The sequence below is a fragment of the Odocoileus virginianus genome, unplaced genomic scaffold (genome assembly GCF_023699985.2).
Source record: "Odocoileus virginianus isolate 20LAN1187 ecotype Illinois unplaced genomic scaffold, Ovbor_1.2 Unplaced_Contig_2, whole genome shotgun sequence".
Classification (NCBI taxonomy): Eukaryota; Metazoa; Chordata; class Mammalia; order Artiodactyla; family Cervidae; genus Odocoileus; species Odocoileus virginianus.
The window spans coordinates 3,674,865-3,695,854 of record NW_027224319.1 but is presented as its reverse complement, the minus strand read 5'-3'; the positions used below and the strand labels follow the sequence as shown (position 1 = coordinate 3,695,854).

The window sequence follows — 20,990 nt, the reverse complement described above, 5'->3', positions numbered from 1 at the left end:
TCAACACATGCTTGTTGAATCTGCCTGCCAATGCAGGAGACACGGGTTTGATCCCTGGGTCAGGAAGATCTCCTGGAGAAGGAAATGGCAACCCACTCCAGTATTCTTGCCTGGGAAATCCCATGGACAGAGGAGCCTGGCGGGCTACAGTCCACGGGGTCGCAAAGAGTCAAACATGACTTAGCAACTAAACAACAGTATAGCCCTCATCTAGAGCTTAGAAAGTTTATACAGCATTTTCCCCTGAAGTTCCTGCTGCAGTTTCAGTGATCTCTTTGCCTCTGGGCAGCCAGTCTTGAAGGAGTTTGACCTGACTATGGAATAGTGAGGGTCTAGTTTTTAGAATTAGGCCTGTAGCATCTGTTGGGGAGGGCTGGCTGGTGCAGTTGTAAAGGGATAAAACCCCTGTGGACTTGCTAATCAACTGGCGGGGCCACCACTCACCATGGAGGAAAGGAAGAGCAGAAGGAAGGAGACAGATAGCTATGGGGGCAGAGCTAAGCCTATGAGCTTCTGGTCAGGCCCATCATCCCGCACTCCTTCAAGCTGATGTTATTAAAACTGTATTCAAATTCTGTTCCGAGGGCGACTGAGCCCAGGGAGCAGAAGGGCGGAGGCCTCCATCACCCACCTACTTCGCCAAACCAGAGCTAGTTTTGAGCCCACTCTTCTTAGAAGGCAGGTTTGGGGATCTTGTGTCACTGCTGAGCACAGCCTTTGAGAACCTCACTCCATGGTCTCCTCAGCCCATCCCATTCCTTCATATCCCAAGATACTCCTCTAAGTATTCCTTTCAACACATACAGCCATATCCCTGGGAGCACTTCATCAGTACAATCATGTTTGTCTCTTTGCATTTCTAGTGATGTTTTGGACCCTCCAGTAGACTAGGGTAATCTTTAATCCAGAGTCTCCTCCTAATCTAGCTCCTAGAGAATCCAAGGGAAGAGGCACAGAGAGAGAGAGAGAGAGAGAGAGAGAAATGAATGGGAAGACGGAGGGGCATCCATCCTATCAGAAAGGGAATCTGGGTTGGACTGCTGAAGCATCTCGCAAGCTGCAACCCAGTGACCACACTCCACATTCATTGACCACACTCTTCATGGATGACAACCTCCTCTTTTCCCCTCCCTCTACCACTGAAACCACAATTGAATCTCAGCTGGGTCAATGTGGGCCTGTCCCTTCTTATCCAGTCAAATAAAAGATGCCCTGGACACAGGGCTGCAGACCTCCTGCCATTCCTGGAGCATTAAAAACCCACAACAGCTCCAAGGGAAGAAACTCCTCACAGCATTTCCACCTCCTCCCTCTCTCGGACAAAATCAGCAAGAGAGAAACTGTGCTGATCTCTAAATAGGAACATGCCTCCAAGCCCAGTGCAGCCCCAGACCTCAGATGACCCCAGGTGACCCCAGCCAGAGTGGAGGTTCCTTGAGGGCATGGACCCCATTGTGCATGTCTAGAACCTCCCTCAGTGCCCGGCAGTGTTTGTGGTTGGTTAAGTGGATAGGAGATCATCTTTTTAGCTTTTTTCCACATTTGTTTCTTCTTCTTGCACTTGCTTACATTACATCTTCCACTCAACAACAGGCACCACCCAATGGGCTTCCCATGAACTCTTCTCTTGGGCTCACCAGCCCAGACAGTCCCTGGTTTGTTGAATGCATGGCTTTCATTTGTGAAACTTGCCTGTGACAGGACAAATATGAATTAATCTTAAAAATCATCTCATAAAATATAGAAACCATCACTATATCATATATGCAAATAAAAGATTAGCATGTACTGACTTACCTTGGGCTGTTTGTGTTCCCCTCATTCCTACCCAAGATCATTATTTAAGATTCTTTTATTATTTATTTACTTGGCTGTGCTGGATCTTAGTTGTGGTACTCAGGGTCTTCGATCTTCATTGCAGCAATCAGAATCTTTAGTTGCAGCACACAAACTCTTAGTTGTGGCATGTGGGATCTAGTTCCCTGGCCATAGATCGAACCTGGGCCCCCTGAATTAGGAGCATGGATTTATAGTCACTGATCACCAGGGAAATACCATTATTTAAGATTTTTTAAAGTTCTCTGTTTATGAGGAATCTGGGTGAGGTTCTTGGGTGAACGGAGTGATACAGAAGGAGGACTATAGATAAAGTGTGGAACAAGCTCTGTATGGGTCAGGATGGTAGGAAATTGGCTCCACTCAGGCCTTAGGTGACATTGCCCAGGAGGCCAAATTTGTTTTGAATGCTCCTAGCCTCAGTTTTCTGTCCCTCCCTATCCCTCCCCTGGCCTCGCACTTGAGCTTTCCATCTCCGGTGTGTCTCAGCACCCGCTGTGCCTGAACAAGGACCTGCCAGAGGTCAAACCTCCAATCAGAAGGAATGCTGGGAATTTCAGGCATCCTGAAAACTTGGTAGGATATATTTGGCAGATTTGAAGGGATGTTTGGTAAGGGGAAGAAAGTTTTCCTAAATCCTCACCAAGTCATTCTGAGCACAGTCCCCTCTTCACCTTGGGGTCATCCCTGATCTTAGGTGTGGGGTTGTTGCAAACAGCCCCCCGTGCCACCCCCTCTACAGAAAAGTGTGGCTGGAAGGACCAAAGGATGACAAAGGTGGCCTGGCTCCTTGACTGTATCATTTTCAGAAAATTGGCCTTGAGCATCAGAGAGAACACATGGGCAACAGATGGGCAGGTGGAACTGGACAGTTGCAGTGATTAGAGAAGAGGGTGGCTAAATCCTATGGTGTAGAAAATTGTTTCCAGAGGAAATGGTGAGAACGGGCCAAGAAAAAGGGATGGTGCTGCCAGGGCCAAGGAATGGAGGACAGTACAGGCTGAAGTACTCCACATACTGTTGCTCTCCTCTCTTGTGCCCAGTCATTACTAAGGAATGCATTTTCTTCTATTGAGTGTAGACTCAGAGTGCTTCACAACTTACCAATAGAAAATATAACTCATGAATAGAAATTGGGTGGAGAGCATGGAGAAGTTGGGGGAGGTAGTTCATTCATTAACAGTTTTTGAGCACTGCTTTTAAGTAGGTCCCTGTGTTAAGTACCAAAGGGGATGAAAAGATATACCATTAGGCCAAGCAGTATATAATGCTTTTTATTTAGCCCAATACATTTTTAAAAAATAATCATTTCAACATGGAATCAATATAAAAATGTGAGCCATTTTACACTTTTTTGGAACTCAGGTGTATTTTGTACTTACAGCACATGTACAGTTCAGCTCTAGTCACAATTCAAGCTCTTAAAAGCCACATACGGACATCACTGCCTACAGGATCCCAGGGATATGTTTAAAGACCTGCATGACCCCAGAGATTGCAAGAGTTAATTTAAGGCCCCCTGCCCGGGTGGGACCCGTGTAAGTAGTAAACAGCAACTCTGCGGGGCATGCTGGGAGTTGTAGTTCGCGCTCGTCTGCCCATGAAGTCCAATGGGCGTTGTAGACAGCGGCCCTGTGGAGCATGCCGGGAGTTGTAGTCCGCGCCTGTCTGCGGAGGGGTTTGCGTATCATGGCCGCCTACGCTGAGCTCTGGTACTCTTCCGCTTGGCCGCAGAAAGTTTCGGTTCTGTTACGCCTTGGACCCACGAGAGAGTAAGTGCTGCGGAGGGCCGGCCAGACTCAGGGGGCACCTCTAGCTCCTGTCGTCTCCGGAGCGGAGACCTTCCCTTCGGGCGCGACTTGTCACCTGTTGCCCTTAACGTCCCCTCCTATCCCGACTCTTCCACAGACCCCGTCGGAGCCCCGACCCCTTGCCCAGAGGGCTTAGGAAGCACCTCGGACTGATGGATCTGACGGTAGAACCCAGGCCTCCTCTGGTCATCAGTTAGAAAGAGAGACACCCTCCGCCCTCTCCGAACACCAGTTCCAAGACTCCTCAGGGCCATGGGGTCGCCAAGGAGCCCACCATGTGTGGTCTCAAAACGAGTCTTGGAGTCTGTAAGCACAGGCGGACAGGCCCCGAGTTTCTGCTTGCCTCTTCGAAGAGGCCGCTGACCTTAAGAAGCGTACTTCCTGCCTTAGCTGGGCCGGGACAGCCCACCCCTTAACTTTGCAAGACTCCGAAACTTAACTTTTGCCCGGGTCTCTCGCCTCCTCCCCTCTGTCAGCGGACAGTTTCTTTATCCCGGCCCATCCCAGGCCACGGCCTAGTCTGTTGACCTGCAGCGGCTTGTGTTCTGGTGCAGGTTTCAAGGTAGCCCCTAGGTGATTGTTCCTGAAACACTTGTGGATTTATGAGTAGTGGGATGGCTGCGCCGGAATCAGGCTAGAGTCCATGTAAGGCTGGGTTTTATTTTTGTGATAAAGGCGTGTGTGGTTGACCCTTTAACCACGTGACTCTCAGTGCATTTGTATCATCTGATGCTCTTTTTCACTCTTCTCAGTTCCATCCGCTGTCCCGTTCGCAAAAAAATTGAGCACTACCTGCGTTGGCCACAGCCTCTCTGCTCCTGTACTGGTCTTACCACAGCAGTTTCCTTTCCAAACAGAAATGGGTCAGGGGCTCTTTGAGGGCAGAGGATCAGGCCTTAATCTGCTCGCTGCTCTCCTGCCACTTCCAGCCTTATGGTCGCCTCTGTACAGGCTTAACTCTGCCATCTGCCTAATGCGGCCTGCTGGGTATTGTAGGAGGGTTGAGGGAAGAGCTGTCACGCTAAGGTTTTCTGCTTTCAGTGACTCCTATCCTCTGAAGTGGGCCCATACTGAGTAAGTTCCACTTGACCCTCCCTCCGATGAGAATTATGTTCACAAATTGTTGAATGTCCTATACCAGTTATGAACCTCCACTGTTGTTACCCTGGAAATCAGAGGTAATTGTCTCAGTGATGGGACGTGGTCTTCTTTGACTAAAAGAATCTGAAAAGGCTTTAGGACAAATATTTTCTTCTTCTGTTAAAAGTGTTCTTTGTGTAGTGCTTCATTTAGTTTTTATTTTCTTTTCAGTCACTCTGTTAGGAAAATAAACATACAGAATCATTGAGAAAATTTGCAGTGAATGTACACTCACCTGTTAGAGTCTGCAATTAATATTTTACTCTGATCATTGTTGCATTGCTTTAGAGTCAGTCCTCTAGTTGCTCTTCGGATGGGCTCTGCCCCTTTGCTGGCTGGTTTGGGGATACCAGATGGGTTCAGGAGCCACACTTCTAACCTGGTCCTTTGGGGATGAGATGGACCCCACTGATGTGTGTTATGAGAGGAACCACCCAAAACAGCACAAGATCAGAGCAACTGGTGACTTTGTCTCATGTTGATCACTGAGGCTGTGGACTGCTACCACTAGAACATGCAGTAGGCACTCAAGAAATGGCAGGCCCCCCGTTCCCTTTAGGGGAGAGGCTTGGATAATGAGTAACCTGTGTTTTCTGGTGATTCCAAGGACAACTTTGGTGACTCAAAACCAGAGTGTCTTTAATCCTGAGGCAGAGGCAGCATATTGTCTAGCTGCAGTGCCGTGGTGAAAATCACCGATGGAACTCATAGGCTGGAGCCACTCGCTAGAGCAGGCCCAGGCAGCAGAGCAGGTAGGATTCATTAACCAGAAGCCTCCTGTGAGCACAGATGGAGTTTAGCCTTGTCAGCATCTGCTCACCTACTGATCCTGCTCATCTGCTGAATGTTACTGTGTTGCTCAAAAGATAAACAGTATTTCCCATTTGTGATCTCAGTGCCAGGTTTCTGTATTTGTTTTTAAAGCTCTCGGTTTAATAGCATCTGTTTGAATAACTAAATAAATCAGTAGGGTGAGTTTTGAACTGTTTCCATGGTTCTGTGTTTATCCTGCTGTTTTTAGAGGTGTCACTATACTCTCGCCTTAAGAGCTGCAGCCTCAGAGCACAGGGGTCCCCTGACTTTCAGAAGATCAGTATGACAGAGCTATGCTGCGTTAGGTAGAAGGTGGTTTGCCCCGCTTCCTCACTTTGGAGCCAGTTCTCCTGTTGGTTTTGGTGGCTCCAGCGGTCCTTCCTGTTCATGCCTGTCTCTGTGGCATTTGAAAGAACCCAGGAGCCTGTTTATGGTTGGGCCAGATCCTCTGCAGGGATGGGGATGTGTGTGTCAGTGTGTTTCCGAGGACAGACTTTAGCAGAATCTGTGGCCATGTGGCTGGTTTCAGGGCCCAAGGGCAGGTCCTGGAGTACTGCAGCCTTGGCCTGGGGCAGAAAACCAGGTTAGGGAACCCTTGGAATCCAAAGGAAAAACTGAAGGGAAAAAGCATTCCAAGCAAGACATTGGTCTGCAGAGGGTTAGGCCAAGAGGAGAATCCCTGTGAGAGGTCCAGGGTGGGCTGGAAGCTGAATCAGAGGCGGTGGCTTCATGTGGAGCTGGAAGGAACTGTAGCCCCACATGCTTTTTCCAGGGCATCTGCAGCCTGGGTCAAGAGCAGGGCTTAGAAGCCTCAACCAAAGGTAGCCACTGAGAATGAATGTTCTTCTCCTTGCCCATCTTCTCTGTGGAGGAAGGTAAAGGGTAACACCTCTCTACACTGCCCATGAAAACACACACACACGTAGGAAGAGGTCAGAAAACTTCCCGAAGACAGGCTAAAATTGCCTCAAAATAGTTTGAACCAAATGTACTATGGGTTTCCCACAGTCATGGCATGATCTTTACTGCATGATTTGGTACACGATAGGGAAAGTACATTTCACAAGGTGAACCTGATTCTACCTTCCTAATAGGGTTCTGGATGTTTCCTCTGGGATTTCCAGTGGCAAGACATTGGCCCTGCACCCCCAAAATATGGATGTATGGCTCCTTCCTGAGCAACTGCCCACCTTCCTAAAAAAGACTGCTTTCTCCAAGCCCAGAAGCAGCAACTCACACCCTCAAGCCCCTCTTGACCCTGTTCTCCTGGGTCAGCCAACTGGAATTGGGGCCCGTTTTGTTTCATGGGGAGTGACCGAGAAATCTGGAATTGTTGGTGGGAGGGAGGGGGCCAAGAAATGGTGCAAGAAGTGATGGCCAAGGCTCAAGTCTTCATTTCCTTTAAGAGAGAAGAGATAACTATGAGGAATGAGTGTTTGGGCTAGATGACCCAGGCCCGCAGTTAGTCATGCTTTAACTGTAGGTCTTCAGATATAATTGGGTCACCTAATGAGACTTTGTTCACGTGTGTTGAAGCATCAGCCTCTGAGCTGGCCTCTGACAGACTCTCCAGCACTCTCCTAGGCACTGTCTTGAAGCCCTGGGGAGGACAACTTGCCTGCCCACTGACTGTTTCAGCGCTGACTGACCCCAAGACCTCCAGGCCTTCACAGTCGCAGGTACCTGCCAAGTGCCCCCCTTCCCATGGGTGGTAACTGGATAGACGCTGTTGGGTGTACTGAACCCAGTCAAGTCAATGAATTCTTCAGAAAAGTTTTCTGCTTTTGACTGGTCCGAACTGTCCTTGTTAACATTCTTTCCTGGTCAGGGTGGAATTGACAACTGGTATGCTCCACCTTGTCCAGGAGTCTGGGAGGAGCCTGCTGTATGGTGCCCTCTCTGGGTCACGTCTTAGCTGTTGTGTTGGGAGTAAGTACAACAAATCTGGCAGGTTGGGCAAGGTTGTCTTCTGTGCCCACACCTCCTCCTCCCTTTCTCATCCGTCTTTTCCAGCATGGCTACTCAGATGCTGTTGTCGACTAAAAAAAAAAAAATATACACAATGTGAGAGTTACGAGTTAAGTTTTATCTGGGGCAAAATAAGAAGTTTAGCCTGGGAAACAGCTTCTCAGGCATATCAGGTAGCTCTGAGGAACTGCTCCACAGAGGTAGTGGCTAAGGTCAGTACTATATATGATTTTAATGAAAGGGGGTACATGCAGTCAAGCACACATTTCGGCAAAGGCTTGCTGCTAGTTGTGAGCAGCAGATGTCACTGTGAATGACCTCGTGCTTTTCTAGATATGAGAAGATGTAAGGATTTGGGCACATAAAAGCTTCTCCTGAAAGTATCTATTGATACCTATCTGAAGGCCTGTCCTGCTAGTTTCCCAGATGACAGAGTGCCTCGTTCCTGATCTCCGCCCTGAACTCCAGTCAGAATGTGTTGAAGGTCAGTGACTGCAGTGGCTCGAGTGCCTTAATCCTTGGAGAGGCAGCTGGCAAGTGCCCATTCCCAGTTGGCACGGTGTTGTTCCTGCCGGAGCCAGCTTCTGGGCAACATTAGGAGTATTAGTCATTTGTACCATAGTGTGAAGACGTTTATGAGTCAGCTTTTGTTTGTATCTTAATTTGAAGTTGAACTGCTGTCTCCGTTGTTTAAGGCATTTAGGGCAACTGGGCAGGTGTGGGAGGAATTTGGAAGTCAAGGAAGGTCCTTCACCTCTAAAATAATACCTCGGTTGTGACTTGGAAGCCATGCAGTAGTCCCAGGTAATAAATAAGAATTTTTTAAAATGTGTTTAGTCTCTTTTTGTCTTTATCAGAAAATTGGATGCTTTCAGACATTCTGGATAAGCTTAAACATAATTTTGTGTTGTTGGCAAGAGACTCCGCTGTTCCCTCAAATTTTATAAAATAAATTTCTCTGGTTTTTGAAAGAGCTTGCCAGAGACAAGTGAAGGAGGTGTTTACAAAGTCATCAACAAGGATCCTAGGTTCCTGGGGGTGATTTGGACTGTGGGGGCCTTGCAAGGTGCTGGAGGCTTGGAGCCCATGGCGTGTGGACAGAGCAGTTTCTGAGTGTCCCCCGAGTTAGGAGAGCAGTTTGCAGTGGGTTGTAAAGGTCAGGATCATGCTGGTTCATGCCAGAAGTCTGGGATCCCCGTGATATAATAAGAAGTACATATTTGGTCTCTGTCCCTGGTTCCTGGCACAGAACTTCTAATACTATTGGAATTTCCTGAGTAATAGGAGTATCCTTTGTTATTCAAAATAAAACCCTTTCAACCACACAGGCAGTTTGTGCTAGTAAGGTTGACTCTTCCTGGGCCCCTGGATAGGTGGTGTCTTGGTAAGGGCTGGTTGCTAGAGGACTTTCAGCCCCATCCTTAGACCTGCCTTCAGAAGGGCTGAAGGTGGAGTTAATCACCAGTAGCCTGTGATTTCATCAGCCGTACATTATGTAATGAAATGCTCAAAATTTTCCAAGTGAGGCTTCAACAGTATGTGAACCAAGAACTTCCAGATGTTCAAACTGGATTTAAAAAAGGCAGAGGAACCAGAGATCAAATTGCCAACATCCGTTGGATCATAATAAAAACAAGAGAGTTCTACTTCTGCTTCATTGACTACGCCAAAGCCTTTGACTGTGTGGATCACAACAAACTGTGGAAAATTCTTCAAGAGATGAGAATACCAGACCACCTGACCTGCCTCCTGAGAAATCTGTATGCAGGTCAGGAAGCAACAGTTAGAACTGGACATGGAACAACAGACTGGTTCCAAATAGGGAAAGGAGTACATCAAGGCTGTATATTGTCACCCTGCTTATTTAACTTATATGCAGAGTACATCATGTGAAATGCCAGGCTGAATGAAGCACAAGCTGGAATCAAGATTGCCGGGAGAAATACCAATAACCTCAGATATGCAGATGACACCACCCTTATGGCAGAAAGCAAAGAGGAACTGAAGAGCCTCTTGATAAAAGTGAAAGAGGAAAGTGAAAAAGCTGGCTTAAAACTCAACATTTAAAAAACAAAGATCACAGCATCTGGTCCCAGCAGTTCATGGCAAATAGATGGGGAAACAGTGAGAGACTTTATTTTCTGGGCTCCAAGATCACTGCAGATGTGACTGCAGCCATGAAATTAAAAGATGCTTGCTCCTTGGAAGAAAAGTTATGACCAACCTAGACAGCATATTAAAAAGCAGAGACATTACTTTGCTGACAAAGGTCCATCTAGTCAAAGCTATGGTTTTTTCAGTAGTCATGTATGGATGTGAGAGTTGGACCATAAAGAAAGCTGAGCACTGAAGAATTGATGCTTTTGAACTGTGGTGTTGGAGAAGACTCCTGAGAGTCCCTTGGACTGCAAGGAGATCAAACCAGTCAATCCTAAAGGAAATCAGTCCTGAATATTCACTGGAAGGACTGATGCTGAAGCTGAAGCTTCAATACTTTGGCCACCTGATTTGAAGAACTGACTCACTGGAAAAGACCTTGATGCTGGGGAAGATTAAAGGTGGGAGGAGAAGGGGACAACAGAAGATGGCATCACCGACTCAGTGGACATGAGTTTGAGCAGCTCCAGGAGTTGGCGATGGACAGGGAGGCCTGGTGTGCCGCAGTCCATGGGGTCACAAAGAGTGGGACACGATTGAGCAACTGAACTGAAAAGCCTAGAAATGACAGGATTCTGAGAAATTCTGTGCTGAGGAACACATTGAAGTGCTGGAGTGTGTGGAGCCCTGACGTCATGGAAACTCCACCCCACCCCACCCCCGACTTACCTATGCTTCTCTTCCGTTTGGCTGTTGCTGGATTGTGTCCTTTAAAATAAACTGGTAATAGTAAAATGCTTCCCCAAGTTTTGTAAGTTGTTCTAGCAAATTGTTAAACCTGAGAGGGGGATTGTGGGAGCCCTGGTTAATAACTGGTTGGTCTGAAGTACAGGTAGTGACAGGTACTGGGACTTGTGATTGGTGTCTGAAGCCCAGGCAGTCTTGTGGACTGAACCCTTAACCTGTGGGGTCTGCATTGACTCCAGAGTTAGAATTAGAGTTAGCGTTAGAATTGGAGAAGGAAATGGCAACCCACTCCAGTATTCTTGCCTGGAGAACCCCAGGGATGGCAGAGCCTGGTGGGCTGCCGTCTATGGGGTCGCAGAGTTGGACACGACTGAAGCGACTTAGCAGCAGCAGCAGAGTTAGGATTGAACTGAGGCACTTCTCTGGTGGTCCAGTGATTAGGACGCCGAGCTTTCACTGCTGAGGGCGTGGGTTTGATCCCTGGTCGGGGAACTAAGATCCCATAACCATGTGGCTTAGACAAAAAGAAAACCAGTTTAACTGAACTGCAGGACACCCAGTGGTGACAACTGGATACTGGTATGGGGAAAAGGCCACATATTTGGTGTCAGAAGTGTTATGTGTAAAAATAGCTCATCCCTAAGCCAAAGGGCAAGCTCATCTAGAGACACGAGGAAATAAAGTGGAAGGAGACTGCCCCCATTCTGTCTTTTGAAGTTTAATAATAACTTCAGGATCAGGAAAAGGGAGGCCAGAATGCTGAGAGTCATTCTTTCAAATCCATGAAACTAGCATTCTTATGGTGACCATTTGCTTCCTGAAGCCCTGGGAGGTGATGACCCACAGCCCTGTAGGGAAACCTGCTGTGACCCACAGACCGAGCAACAGGTTCTCAGGGCTTTTACCTTGGTGGTGATGCAGGCTCTTGGGAAAACCAGCTTGTGTAATCCGTGCTTGGGCACAGCTCACCTCATGACCTGGGAGCTTGGCGTTGGTAGAGGGGGGCACGCCAGGGTTCAGCAGAAAAGGCCTCCTGGGCTCGGGCTGACACCTGCCACTTCACCAAAGCACCAGGAGGTCCAGAAGGAGCATGTTTCTGTCTGCTCAGGCTCATCCTGCCAAGATGCCAGTTTGGTTTAGGGACACGTTGCCCTCGTGCCAGGCTCCAAAGAGGACTGGTTTCTAGGAAATCGAGGTTGGTTGTATGGTTCGTGTGATATCCCAGCCAGAGCCTGGACAAGGTGACTCAGAGTGTGTGGTTGTCAGGACTTCCATTCCAGGCTCCGACCTCCCCCTCATGTTCGGCTCTCCCGCAGCTCTCAGTATGCACACAGACCCAGTGGACTCTCCAGGTCATCTTCTTTCAAGATTATTTCCCCCCGAAGCTACAAGGCTCTCTGTTGACCATAATCAAATAAGAGGCGTGAAGGTACAGATGTAGCCTTGACACCTGTCCCGCCCTTTCCTCCTCGGATCTCTTTGATGACCTCCTGTTCATTTTTCAGGCCTTGCCCAACCCAGTCACCATCACAGACTGTCCACCACACTCTCCCTTCCCCAAGTGGAATGAACGTTCCCTTCCTCAAGTCTTGCATCTCGTTAAATTCATCCCAGTGCTGCTGTTTCTTTTGTTGAGATAAAATGCACAGTAAGTGAGGTTTGACACCTACGTTTGTCAAATGTATGCAGTCATGTAGCCACCACCATAGTCAAGACAGAACAGAATTGCTCCCCAGATTTCTGCATGTTCTCTTGTAGTCAGACCCTCCCTTTCCCGTCAGTCCTTGGCAGCCATAGATCTGATTTCTCCCCAGTGTTTCCCCTTTGTAAGAATAGCACGCAGATGGAATTGTAAAGTAGATGGCTTTTCAGTCTGGCTTCTTTCACTTGAAAAACATCATGTGTTGTGTGTATCCCTGGTTCATTCCCTCCCCTTACTGAGTATTCATAACTTCTTATTTGTATCTCTGCGTGGACCTCTTCTGCCTTATCTGCATATCTAAACACTTCCTGTCTGTCTTGTGGGCACAGAGCTGAGCTCCTCTAGGGCTGGACCGTGCCTGTGTGCCCTGAAGCCCAGACTGAACTTGACAGGGCGGTGCTGGGCAGCTGTGCGTTGACAGTGGTGGTCCTTGACCATCTCCTCCTTGCTAGGAGGAGCCAAGTGTCTCCCAGGCAGCAGAGCCGCTGCACAAGTCTGACCCATCCTGGGCTGCTGCTCTCTAGGGTCCTGGCTGGTCCCTTCTCGGGCTTTGTGTTCAGCAGGGACCCAGAGAGCCGCCCAGGGATGGGCAGGCTGGCTTCCGGTAAATCAGCCTACCCTCACTTTGATGTCTGTGATGGTGGGGTGCCAGCACTTTTACTGGGGACTTTGGCAGAGTCTCCGTGGATCCCCTGACCCTCTGGGTCTCTGTGTCTGAAATTCCTGGGGGTGTGGTGCTGCTGTGTGCCTGTCTAGTTCCTCTTAGGCAGGAGGAGCCCGCTTTGGGCCTTGTTTTCCCTGAGTCACAGCCTTGTCGGCTTGTGAGCTAAAAATAGGTCTAGGGATATCTGCGCCATGACGGCCCCTCCCTGGGCCCCAGGCTGACCTGGAATGCTTTTGTAAATATTTGGGAACTTGAAGTTCGCAACCATTTTTCCTCCTTCCTTGTCTCCTGGAGTAGTAAGGGTGGAGGGCGCGTATGGGCCAGCTTGTGTTTGAAACGCTCAGGCTGGCGGCACAGTTGAGAGGCATGGAGTCAGAGCAGACCCCGGAAGCCAGTGGAGTGGGTGACGCTTGCTGTAGTGACAGCGGCTCCGGTGTAGAGCTAAAGGGGTTGAGTTCAGCCTGGCCAGGGCTCCCCTCCCTGCTGGCCTGGGCCTAGACGAGCTGCGCAGCTTCTCTGTGCCCCAGGTCTCCCTGGTGCATTGTCTGCCCCTCCCCCGGCCCCAGGGTACTGCTGAGGATTAGAATGGCTGAGTGTGTAAAGCCCCTCGCCGGCCCAGTGCACAGGTGGCTGCTCTGGCCACCTCTCGTCTTACCAGCCGATCTTGCCAGCAGACATTACGCCTTTGCATCAGCCATCTAAGGCAAGGCTTAGAGGTTCTGAAAGGAGGATACGTTGGTGTCCACGTGCATGTCCACACCTCCTTCCGATGCTGCTCGGATCTCCTCTTTTTTGGCCTCCTGCCACCACTGTGTCCTTACATCACTTCAGCAGCTGCCCAAGTAGCACTGGTGACTCGGGACTCACCAGCCGTGAGAGCACTGTAGGCATGCTTAAAATAGACACGTCCCTTGGCTGTGCAGGCCCCCGGTAGCCCCTGGTGTCTCCCCTCCCCGGCTGAGCCGGACACTGGGCAGCTGGAGGCCACAGACCTCCCCGAGAGGCAGGCCAGGCTCTCCTTGATCCAGAAGCCCTGAGGGTATGTGTCCTCCTTCCACGGCTGCTGCTGGCCAGAGGTTACCGACCATTCCTCAGAAAGCAGCCTGGGAGGGCGTGGGGCTGGGCATGGAGGGGACGGAGCTGGTATGGCCGCGCCTTAGGCCTGGCTGCAGTGAGTGGGGGGCTGGACTGGTTCTGGCCTCGGTGTAGTGGGGTGAGGGGAGCCCCTGGGAGGTTTTTAAAGGTGGTAAGTGAGGCAGGCCTGCCTAAGAGGGCAGCCTGGGAGGGGAGCTCAGAAAGAATAGGTGGTGCTATTTAGTAGATCTCATTTCTTCTGAAGCCCCAAACCAGGTCATTGTGTCTGAATATAAGTGTATCAGAGAATGTAAGTGTATCAGAGCAAGGCTCACGCAGAAGGGTCTAGCCCTTCCCGTTCAGAGGAGACGCCCAGACGGGGTGACTGTGCTCCCAGAGCGGCGTCCCTCTCCTGCTGACCTTAAGTCATGTCTGTGACCCCTTCCTCCACGGCCTCCTCCCCATGCAGGTGCCACCATGGAGTCTGACCACTGCTGAGCGACCCCAGGCAGGAAGCGCGCAGCCAGGAAAGGTGGCCCCAGACGGTCACGGTCACCATGGCGTCCACCAGCGCAGAGAGCCAGCTGCAGAGAATCATCCGTGATTTACAAGGTACGGCCCGGCCGCAGGGCACCCCGAGCTTGGCGCTGAGGGAGCTGTGCTTTGCCAGGGCCGGCTGAGTTTCAGCCCTGTGATCCGTGTTTACACCGATGGTGATCGGAGCCCTCGGCACACATCACTGAAATATTTGGGGCTCAGATGTCCACCCCGTGTAAGGCTGGAAGAACTTGCCTGGCTCTCCTCTCAGACACTGTAGAGGCAGTGTGTAGACAAGATCAGATACCCCTTTTTGTCTGATTATAGTGTGTGTGTGTACACACACCGCTGGGCAGTGCTGGGGTTGGCTCCTCTGTGAAGGAGTATGCGCCCGCCCTCTGAGTAGGAAGACGACATGCCTGCCTTTCTGGTTTCGCGCTCCCGCCTGGCCCCAGCTGCACTCCCTGCAGTTGGGCCTGCTGCCTCCCAGACTCTCTGAGCTCAGTGAGAGAGACCGGCTCGTGGGCCTCGGCTGGACAGAGGGAGAGCGGGCGGGGGTGCGTGTGAGGAGGGCAGGCCTGGAGGAACGGGCTGTGTTCTCTACTGACCGTGGAGTCCAGGGCCCAAGTCCACCCTTGGAGGTGCCGTCCCAAGGCTCAGAACTTTAGCAAGTTTTCCATCCCCCGTGGATCTCCAGGGCAGGTCTCGTGAGCCTCTCTAGAGCATTGGCACATGTTCTGTGCCCCCTTCTTCCATGTCACGGGGACCCTGGTGACACTCTCCTGATAAACTCAAGGCCCAGGTTCCTAACTGCTCAGACCGATGATAAACCAACTGCAGTCGCTCCAGGCTAGTGGAGGCCACAAGAGTGTTCCTTGTGAGGGTCAAAACTGGATGAGAGGGTCAAAACTCAGGCTTATCTCCTATTTATGTAGTACTTTGGGCCTCTACTAGCTGATGATTGCATGGCATTTCACTGTGCCAGGCATGAGTCTCATAGACAATAACTCATTGAGCCCTCACATTTGGTCTTGTGAGGCAGGAATCATTTCATTCCCATCTTGCAGATGTAGAAACAGACACAGAGGTGAAGTGACTTGCCTCAGGTCACACATTCCGTCAGATGGAGCCTAGGTTTGTACACACAGCTGGTGCCACAGTCTGTGCTCTTAACCACACCAGTCTGCGTCCAGCTACAATGTGAAATGCCTCTTGTCTTTTTAAATCTACACACACATGCACACACACATGCGCACACACACACAGAAAGTAAAGTGACAGTCGCTGCAAATCTGAATTTGCCCTGGTCTTCAGAGCCTTCTCCACAAAATAGACCATCTTCTCTGTGTTTCAGTCTCTGGTTCTCAAGGAGGACTCTGGGACCTGCGGGTCCTCAGTGGAGGGAAGAGAGAGGAAGGGAGGAGCCCGTGGCAGAGCTCGTGATCCAGGGAGGAGGATAGGCATCTGCTTTTGTTCAGTTGCCCTTTTCTACCCTGCAAGCTGTCCTTGTCTGTCATCCCCCCCGTCCCAGGCCATCTCAGTGTCCAGTACGCAGTGCTCAGAGCACCTCAGTTGGAAGTTTCAAAAGGCATCACACTTTCTCAAGAGCCTTTCCTTTCATCTGTTGGTAACAGTCAGAGTTTAAAGCAGGAAATTTCATATTCCATATCTAAGGCTCCTTCTTTCTACCTTTCAGAAGTTCCCACAGCAGGTTGTGAGCTTTGCCCCTTCCTGAGGGCGGAGGAGGAAGGCTATGTGTCCTTCCCGGTCCCTGGCCCGGGCCCTCGGAGCCCCCACGGCAGACGCTTCTCATCGGGCACACCGGACATTGGTCACTTGTTGGGAGACTCAGTCCCACAGAACCTGTCTTTGCTGGTGGCTCGCTTTGCCTGAGGGGTCAGAGTTGGTTAACTTTTAACAGCTGAGGCCCAGCTTCAGTCCTGGGCACATCTGCTTTCTAAGCATGCCATTTGGTCCCAGGGCTCCTTTTCTTTCAAGAATTGTCAGTGAAGGCAGTTTTGTCCTGCGTATCCCAAAGCATCTCAGCTCGGGATGTTTTTCTCAGGGTCTAAAGCAGACCCACCTTCTGACAGTCCCTCTGTCCCACAGAAAGGCTGTGAGTGAGAGTCAGAGGGGTTTTTCCTCTTTTTCTGCATTGGGAGGTAAATTGTCTTAGAAGTTATGAGAGGGACTCTGGGATCAGAACCAGGGTTCTCCTGAGAGAACCAGGGTTCTTATTCCAGCTCTGCCGTTTGCCACCCTTAATCTTTGGCCAAGTGCCCTGAACTCTTGGTGAGCTCCTTGTCTGTAAAGTGGGGATGAAAATGTCCACCTCTGTCAATTCTACCTTGTACCATTTTTTTTTTCACATTTTAACAGCTATGAAATTGGGCTCATCTTAAAATCAGTTGCATCTTAAGATTTGTTGAAATAAAACAATTCCTGCCTCACAACACTCTGTTGAATAAGGAAGACAGACACACAGAGGTCTGGCGTCTAAGCGGCACTCAGTTGGCAGAAGCAGATGGTGGTGTCGCTCTTGCCATTGTCGTCATGACTACTGTTTGCACCTTCTGGGTCCTCAGGAAGTCTGGATTTACCTGTACTGAGTAGTGGGGTTATAGTGAGGAACAAGAAACACGGCAGGGTAGAGGATAAAGCCCTCAGGAAGTCTGTATTAGGGACTGCTGTAGGATTCGTCCATGCAGCGGATGTTTTTGTCCAAATACTGCTTGCAAATCATGAGGCCTTCTTGGTGGGCTTACAGGGCTGACCGAGAAAGGTGCCGAGTCAGCGAGCTGCTGTAAAGTACCTGTTGGCTCTCGGGACAGCCTCGTGCCTTCTAACTTGGAGTGTTCCAGCCCACGGATGTTTAGGCAGCACCCCGTGTGTGCGCAGTGCTTTGCCATCGTGGACCACTTACTCCTCCTGCTTCCCTGGGTCACCCAGCTGCTCTCTCTGAGGCCAACTCCATCTGGTTACATGTTCCTGCTTGTTGTCTTAAAGATGCTGTGACAGAACTAAGCAGAGAATCTAAGGAAGCAGGGGAACCCATCACAGATGACAGCACCAACTTGCATAAGTTTTCTTATAAACTCGAGTACCTCCTCCAGGTAAGTGACTCCTGTCGTGTGTTGCTTCCTGCTCTGTTGTCTCTTGTCTCTCTCTCAGCTGCCTCATCAAAACACAGGATGCAGCTCCGAAGGCTCAGTGGAGCTGTTGAGCCCTCCTGGTTAGACTGCAGGTCAGAGCTGTCCCCAGCCTCCAAGTGTGATCCTCTGGGGAACCAGATTGTTGCCCCTCGGGATGGTGTTGGGAATAGAGAGCATTCTTCTGAGATTTTGGCTTCTCTGGTAGCTCAGCTGGTGAAGAATCCACCTGCAATGCAGGAAACACTGGTTCGATTCCTGGGTCAGGAAGATCCCCTGGAGAAGGGAATGGCTGCCCACTCCAGTATTCTGGCCTGGAGAATTCCATGGACAGAGGAGCCTGACAGGCTACAGTCCATGGGGTCGTAAAGAGTCAGACACGACTGAGCACCTGTTGCTTCACTTCAGAGATTTATGTCCTCTTAATGCAGGTCACAAGGTCTCTGTATAGCAGGGATCTTCACTTTGGAGCAATCCCATACCCCTTTGGTATCAGGGAAAACTATGGAATCTCTCCCCAAACATAGTCATACATACCTGGTCACACATTTTCCAGGAGGCTCTGGGCCCTCTGAAGACTATCCAGAAGTCCCCATTTTAGAGCCTTGCTCCTCAAAGTGTGGTCATAGACCAGAAGCATCTGCGTCACCTGGGAGCAATGTAGAAGTACCTTCTTGGTTCCCACCTTGACCTGCTGAATCATGGTCTCTGAGGTCAGCCCAGGAAGCTTTATTTTAACACATCCACTATATAACCAAACTTACATCTGCTTGGTTCAAGAAGCACAGATCTAGAGAACCACAGATGTGGAAAAATATAGGCAACTACAATAGGCAGAAAGGAAATGGACCAATACAATAATAAAACTTATCTCAGGGTGATGGTGTTAGGCATTATAATTTTTTCTCTTCTATTTTAGTTTGTTTTATCCAGACCTCGTAACAATGTATACACATGTTTTATAATCAGAAAAAATGCCATAGAACATCAGGTTATAGGAAGATACCCTCTATCATTTGAACACTGTAAGTTTGCAGTGTCACCTCCAACCAGAGCATGTGGCGTGAGAGCCCACTGGAGGAGGTGCCGCAGTGTGTTGAAGTCTCTCCTTTCACATGCCTTTTTGACTGGTTCTCTTGTTTTACACTGTGAAAGTATTAATGGGCTTTTTTTTCCCTTCTTCCCTGAATTCACCCATTTTGGTTTGGGTTTTGAAATGACTCATGGCTGACATTTATTTGGATTTATTCTATGTATATTAAAACAGTACTGAAACTTGAGTTGTGTAACTGGGGTAAGATGTTACTAACACATTTCCCTATATCAAGACATTGTTAATAACTCTTCATGTTGCCCTAGAATTTTTCTCTTGCATTTCTTTTCTGTGTGTTAATAGCTCCTTTGGTGTCTTCCGCCCAACTCTATGCACAGAGGTCACTTTGAGGGCCTGTTATTCCTGAATCTCACTAGTTGTATGACCTTGAGCTAGTTGCTTAACCTCTCCTAGCCTGTTTCCTCACCTTTAAACTGGGGACTAAAACACCCTCAGTCTTCAGTAAGTAAAAATAATGCCAATAAAGAGCCTCACTCAGTGCCAGGCAACTAAGAAGCTGTTGTTATTACCCATCATTTAAATGGTGGGATAAACAGCAGTGTGTTTGAACGTCCTCTCTCTCCTTTCTCTGCCCAGTTCGATCAGAAAGAGAAGGCCACCCTGCTGGGCAACAAGAAGGACTACTGGGATTACTTCTGTGCCTGTCTGGCCAAGGTGAAGGGTGCAAACGATGGGATCCGATTCGTCAAGTCCATCTCGGAGGTGAGCGAAACAACCAGTGATCTCACATCTTCTCCTCTCCAGCTTAAGCCTCTCTCACAGAGACCTCTGCTGCAGACAGCCAAGTGAGGGAAGGAGGGCTTACCAGTAGTAAGGAAGTGAGGAAGCCCAGTCCAGCTGTGTGCAGTGCCTGCTGAAAGCTCAGGGACGCCTGTTAGGTGAGCGTTTACCACGCCGAAGAGTGGCCGAGTCCAGACTGTGTGTGAGACCTCGGCCCACACATCACCTCACAGGGTGGGCTGTTCACATTGCAGTCTGCACATGGTACCCCCAAAGAGATGGACAGCACAGGACACCTTCACCTTTTTTTCAAAGAATTGGTTTCTTAAATAAAATCCATACAGTTTGCTAGGCTACTTTCCCTATACCCAGAAAACTTGGATTTCAGATGAAAAGAGTGAAGTGGGATCTTGAGAGACACTTCTTAAAATGCCAGCAGTAAGCAACTTCCCACATTAAGTTCTAAGCCCCGCAAGAGCAGAAAGCCATTGCTTTGCTGTTTTACAAAACTCCGGATGAACAGCAACACACATTCTCTGTCTCATCAGTCTAGTCCTTCTGGTAGTGAATAACTTTGCACATTAGGGAATCCACCTAGATTTGAGACAGGAAGTTTATACATTTCATCTTTCTTTTCAGTATCTCATCAGTAAGTCTAAGGTCCCTTTAAAATCAGAGCACATGTTCCTTGGCTGGCCTCCCACAAAGGCCACAGGGTCGTGTGCTCTGGGAAGAACTCCCCAGCTGTGCCACCTGGAGCCGGGTAGATTTCTTCTTATAGAGAATGACAGCGTTAGACATGCGGACACTGAGGGCTGGGCATTCTCCACCAGCTGTACCTTCTGACAGCTGAGAAAGTGAGGGAAGATCCTGGCTCAGGGGAATTGGCTTAATGTCCAGATGCACAGACAGGTCTTATGAGCTCATGCCTGGTGGGACACTCAGGTACATGATTAAGTGTTGTATTGCTTCTCTGTGTAGTGCAGTGAGTTTTGATTAGATGCTAACAAAACTTAAGGAACTGAATGATGAAAGTGGACCCATGATCTCAAAAAGTCTTAAAAAAGGCTACGCAGTATCTTCATTTGTTATACAAAGGAAATTATTGTTGTTCCCTTCCCTAAAGGATGTTTAAAAAGACCTTTTAACATAACTCCTTTCACACATATAATAGATTCAGTTAATAGGCCTGACTTAAAATGTAGCCTCAAATGTTTGCCTTTAAAAAATTAAATGTTCTAAGTGCTGTTACTATGGCCATTTTATTAATAAGGACAGGCCCCTCCCTTGGGAGCTTATAGACTTGAGCTGTTATGTGGGGTTTTTTTTAGATTGAGCAGGGCCTGGGTGTGGATGTGTGTGTGTGACCTATACACTTCACTTCACGATGCCTTGCTCAGCTGTTTTCAGGTGCCTGGTTTCCTGGTTGTCACCGCTGGGCACTTTGTTCTCACCTCACTCATAAGTGGAAAAGAATTTGGACGTGGGGGTGTCATTCTCCCCGAGCATCTGTCGGGATCCACTCCCTGCGGACATGCCATGATGGATTTTATAAAGCCGGTGGGTCAGGCTGCCACCCACCTTCATTTCCAAACCTCCTGGCTGTACCTCAGATCCA

At 49.2% G+C, this 20,990-nt stretch overlaps 1 protein-coding gene across 6 annotated transcripts in view; it reads left to right on the top strand.

The window, feature by feature from the left end:
- Nucleotides 1-20,990, top strand: part of FYCO1 (FYVE and coiled-coil domain autophagy adaptor 1) — a 103,608-nt gene that overhangs the window by 21,904 nt on the left and 60,714 nt on the right. For 4 of the 6 annotated variants that reach the window (XM_070463312.1, XM_070463310.1, XM_070463311.1 and 1 more), the window contains exons 1-4: nucleotides 3,494-3,608; nucleotides 14,322-14,464; nucleotides 17,396-17,502; nucleotides 19,229-19,354. In XM_070463312.1, the coding sequence (XP_070319413.1) occupies nucleotides 14,410-14,464; nucleotides 17,396-17,502; nucleotides 19,229-19,354 (288 nt within the window). In that variant the 5' untranslated portion in view covers nucleotides 3,494-3,608; nucleotides 14,322-14,409. Of the gene's footprint in view, nucleotides 1-3,493; nucleotides 3,609-13,740; nucleotides 13,818-14,321; nucleotides 14,465-17,395; nucleotides 17,503-19,228; nucleotides 19,355-20,990 lie in introns of those variants that run through there. The other 2 variants (XM_020916128.2, XM_020916126.2) reach the window with 2 other exon arrangements.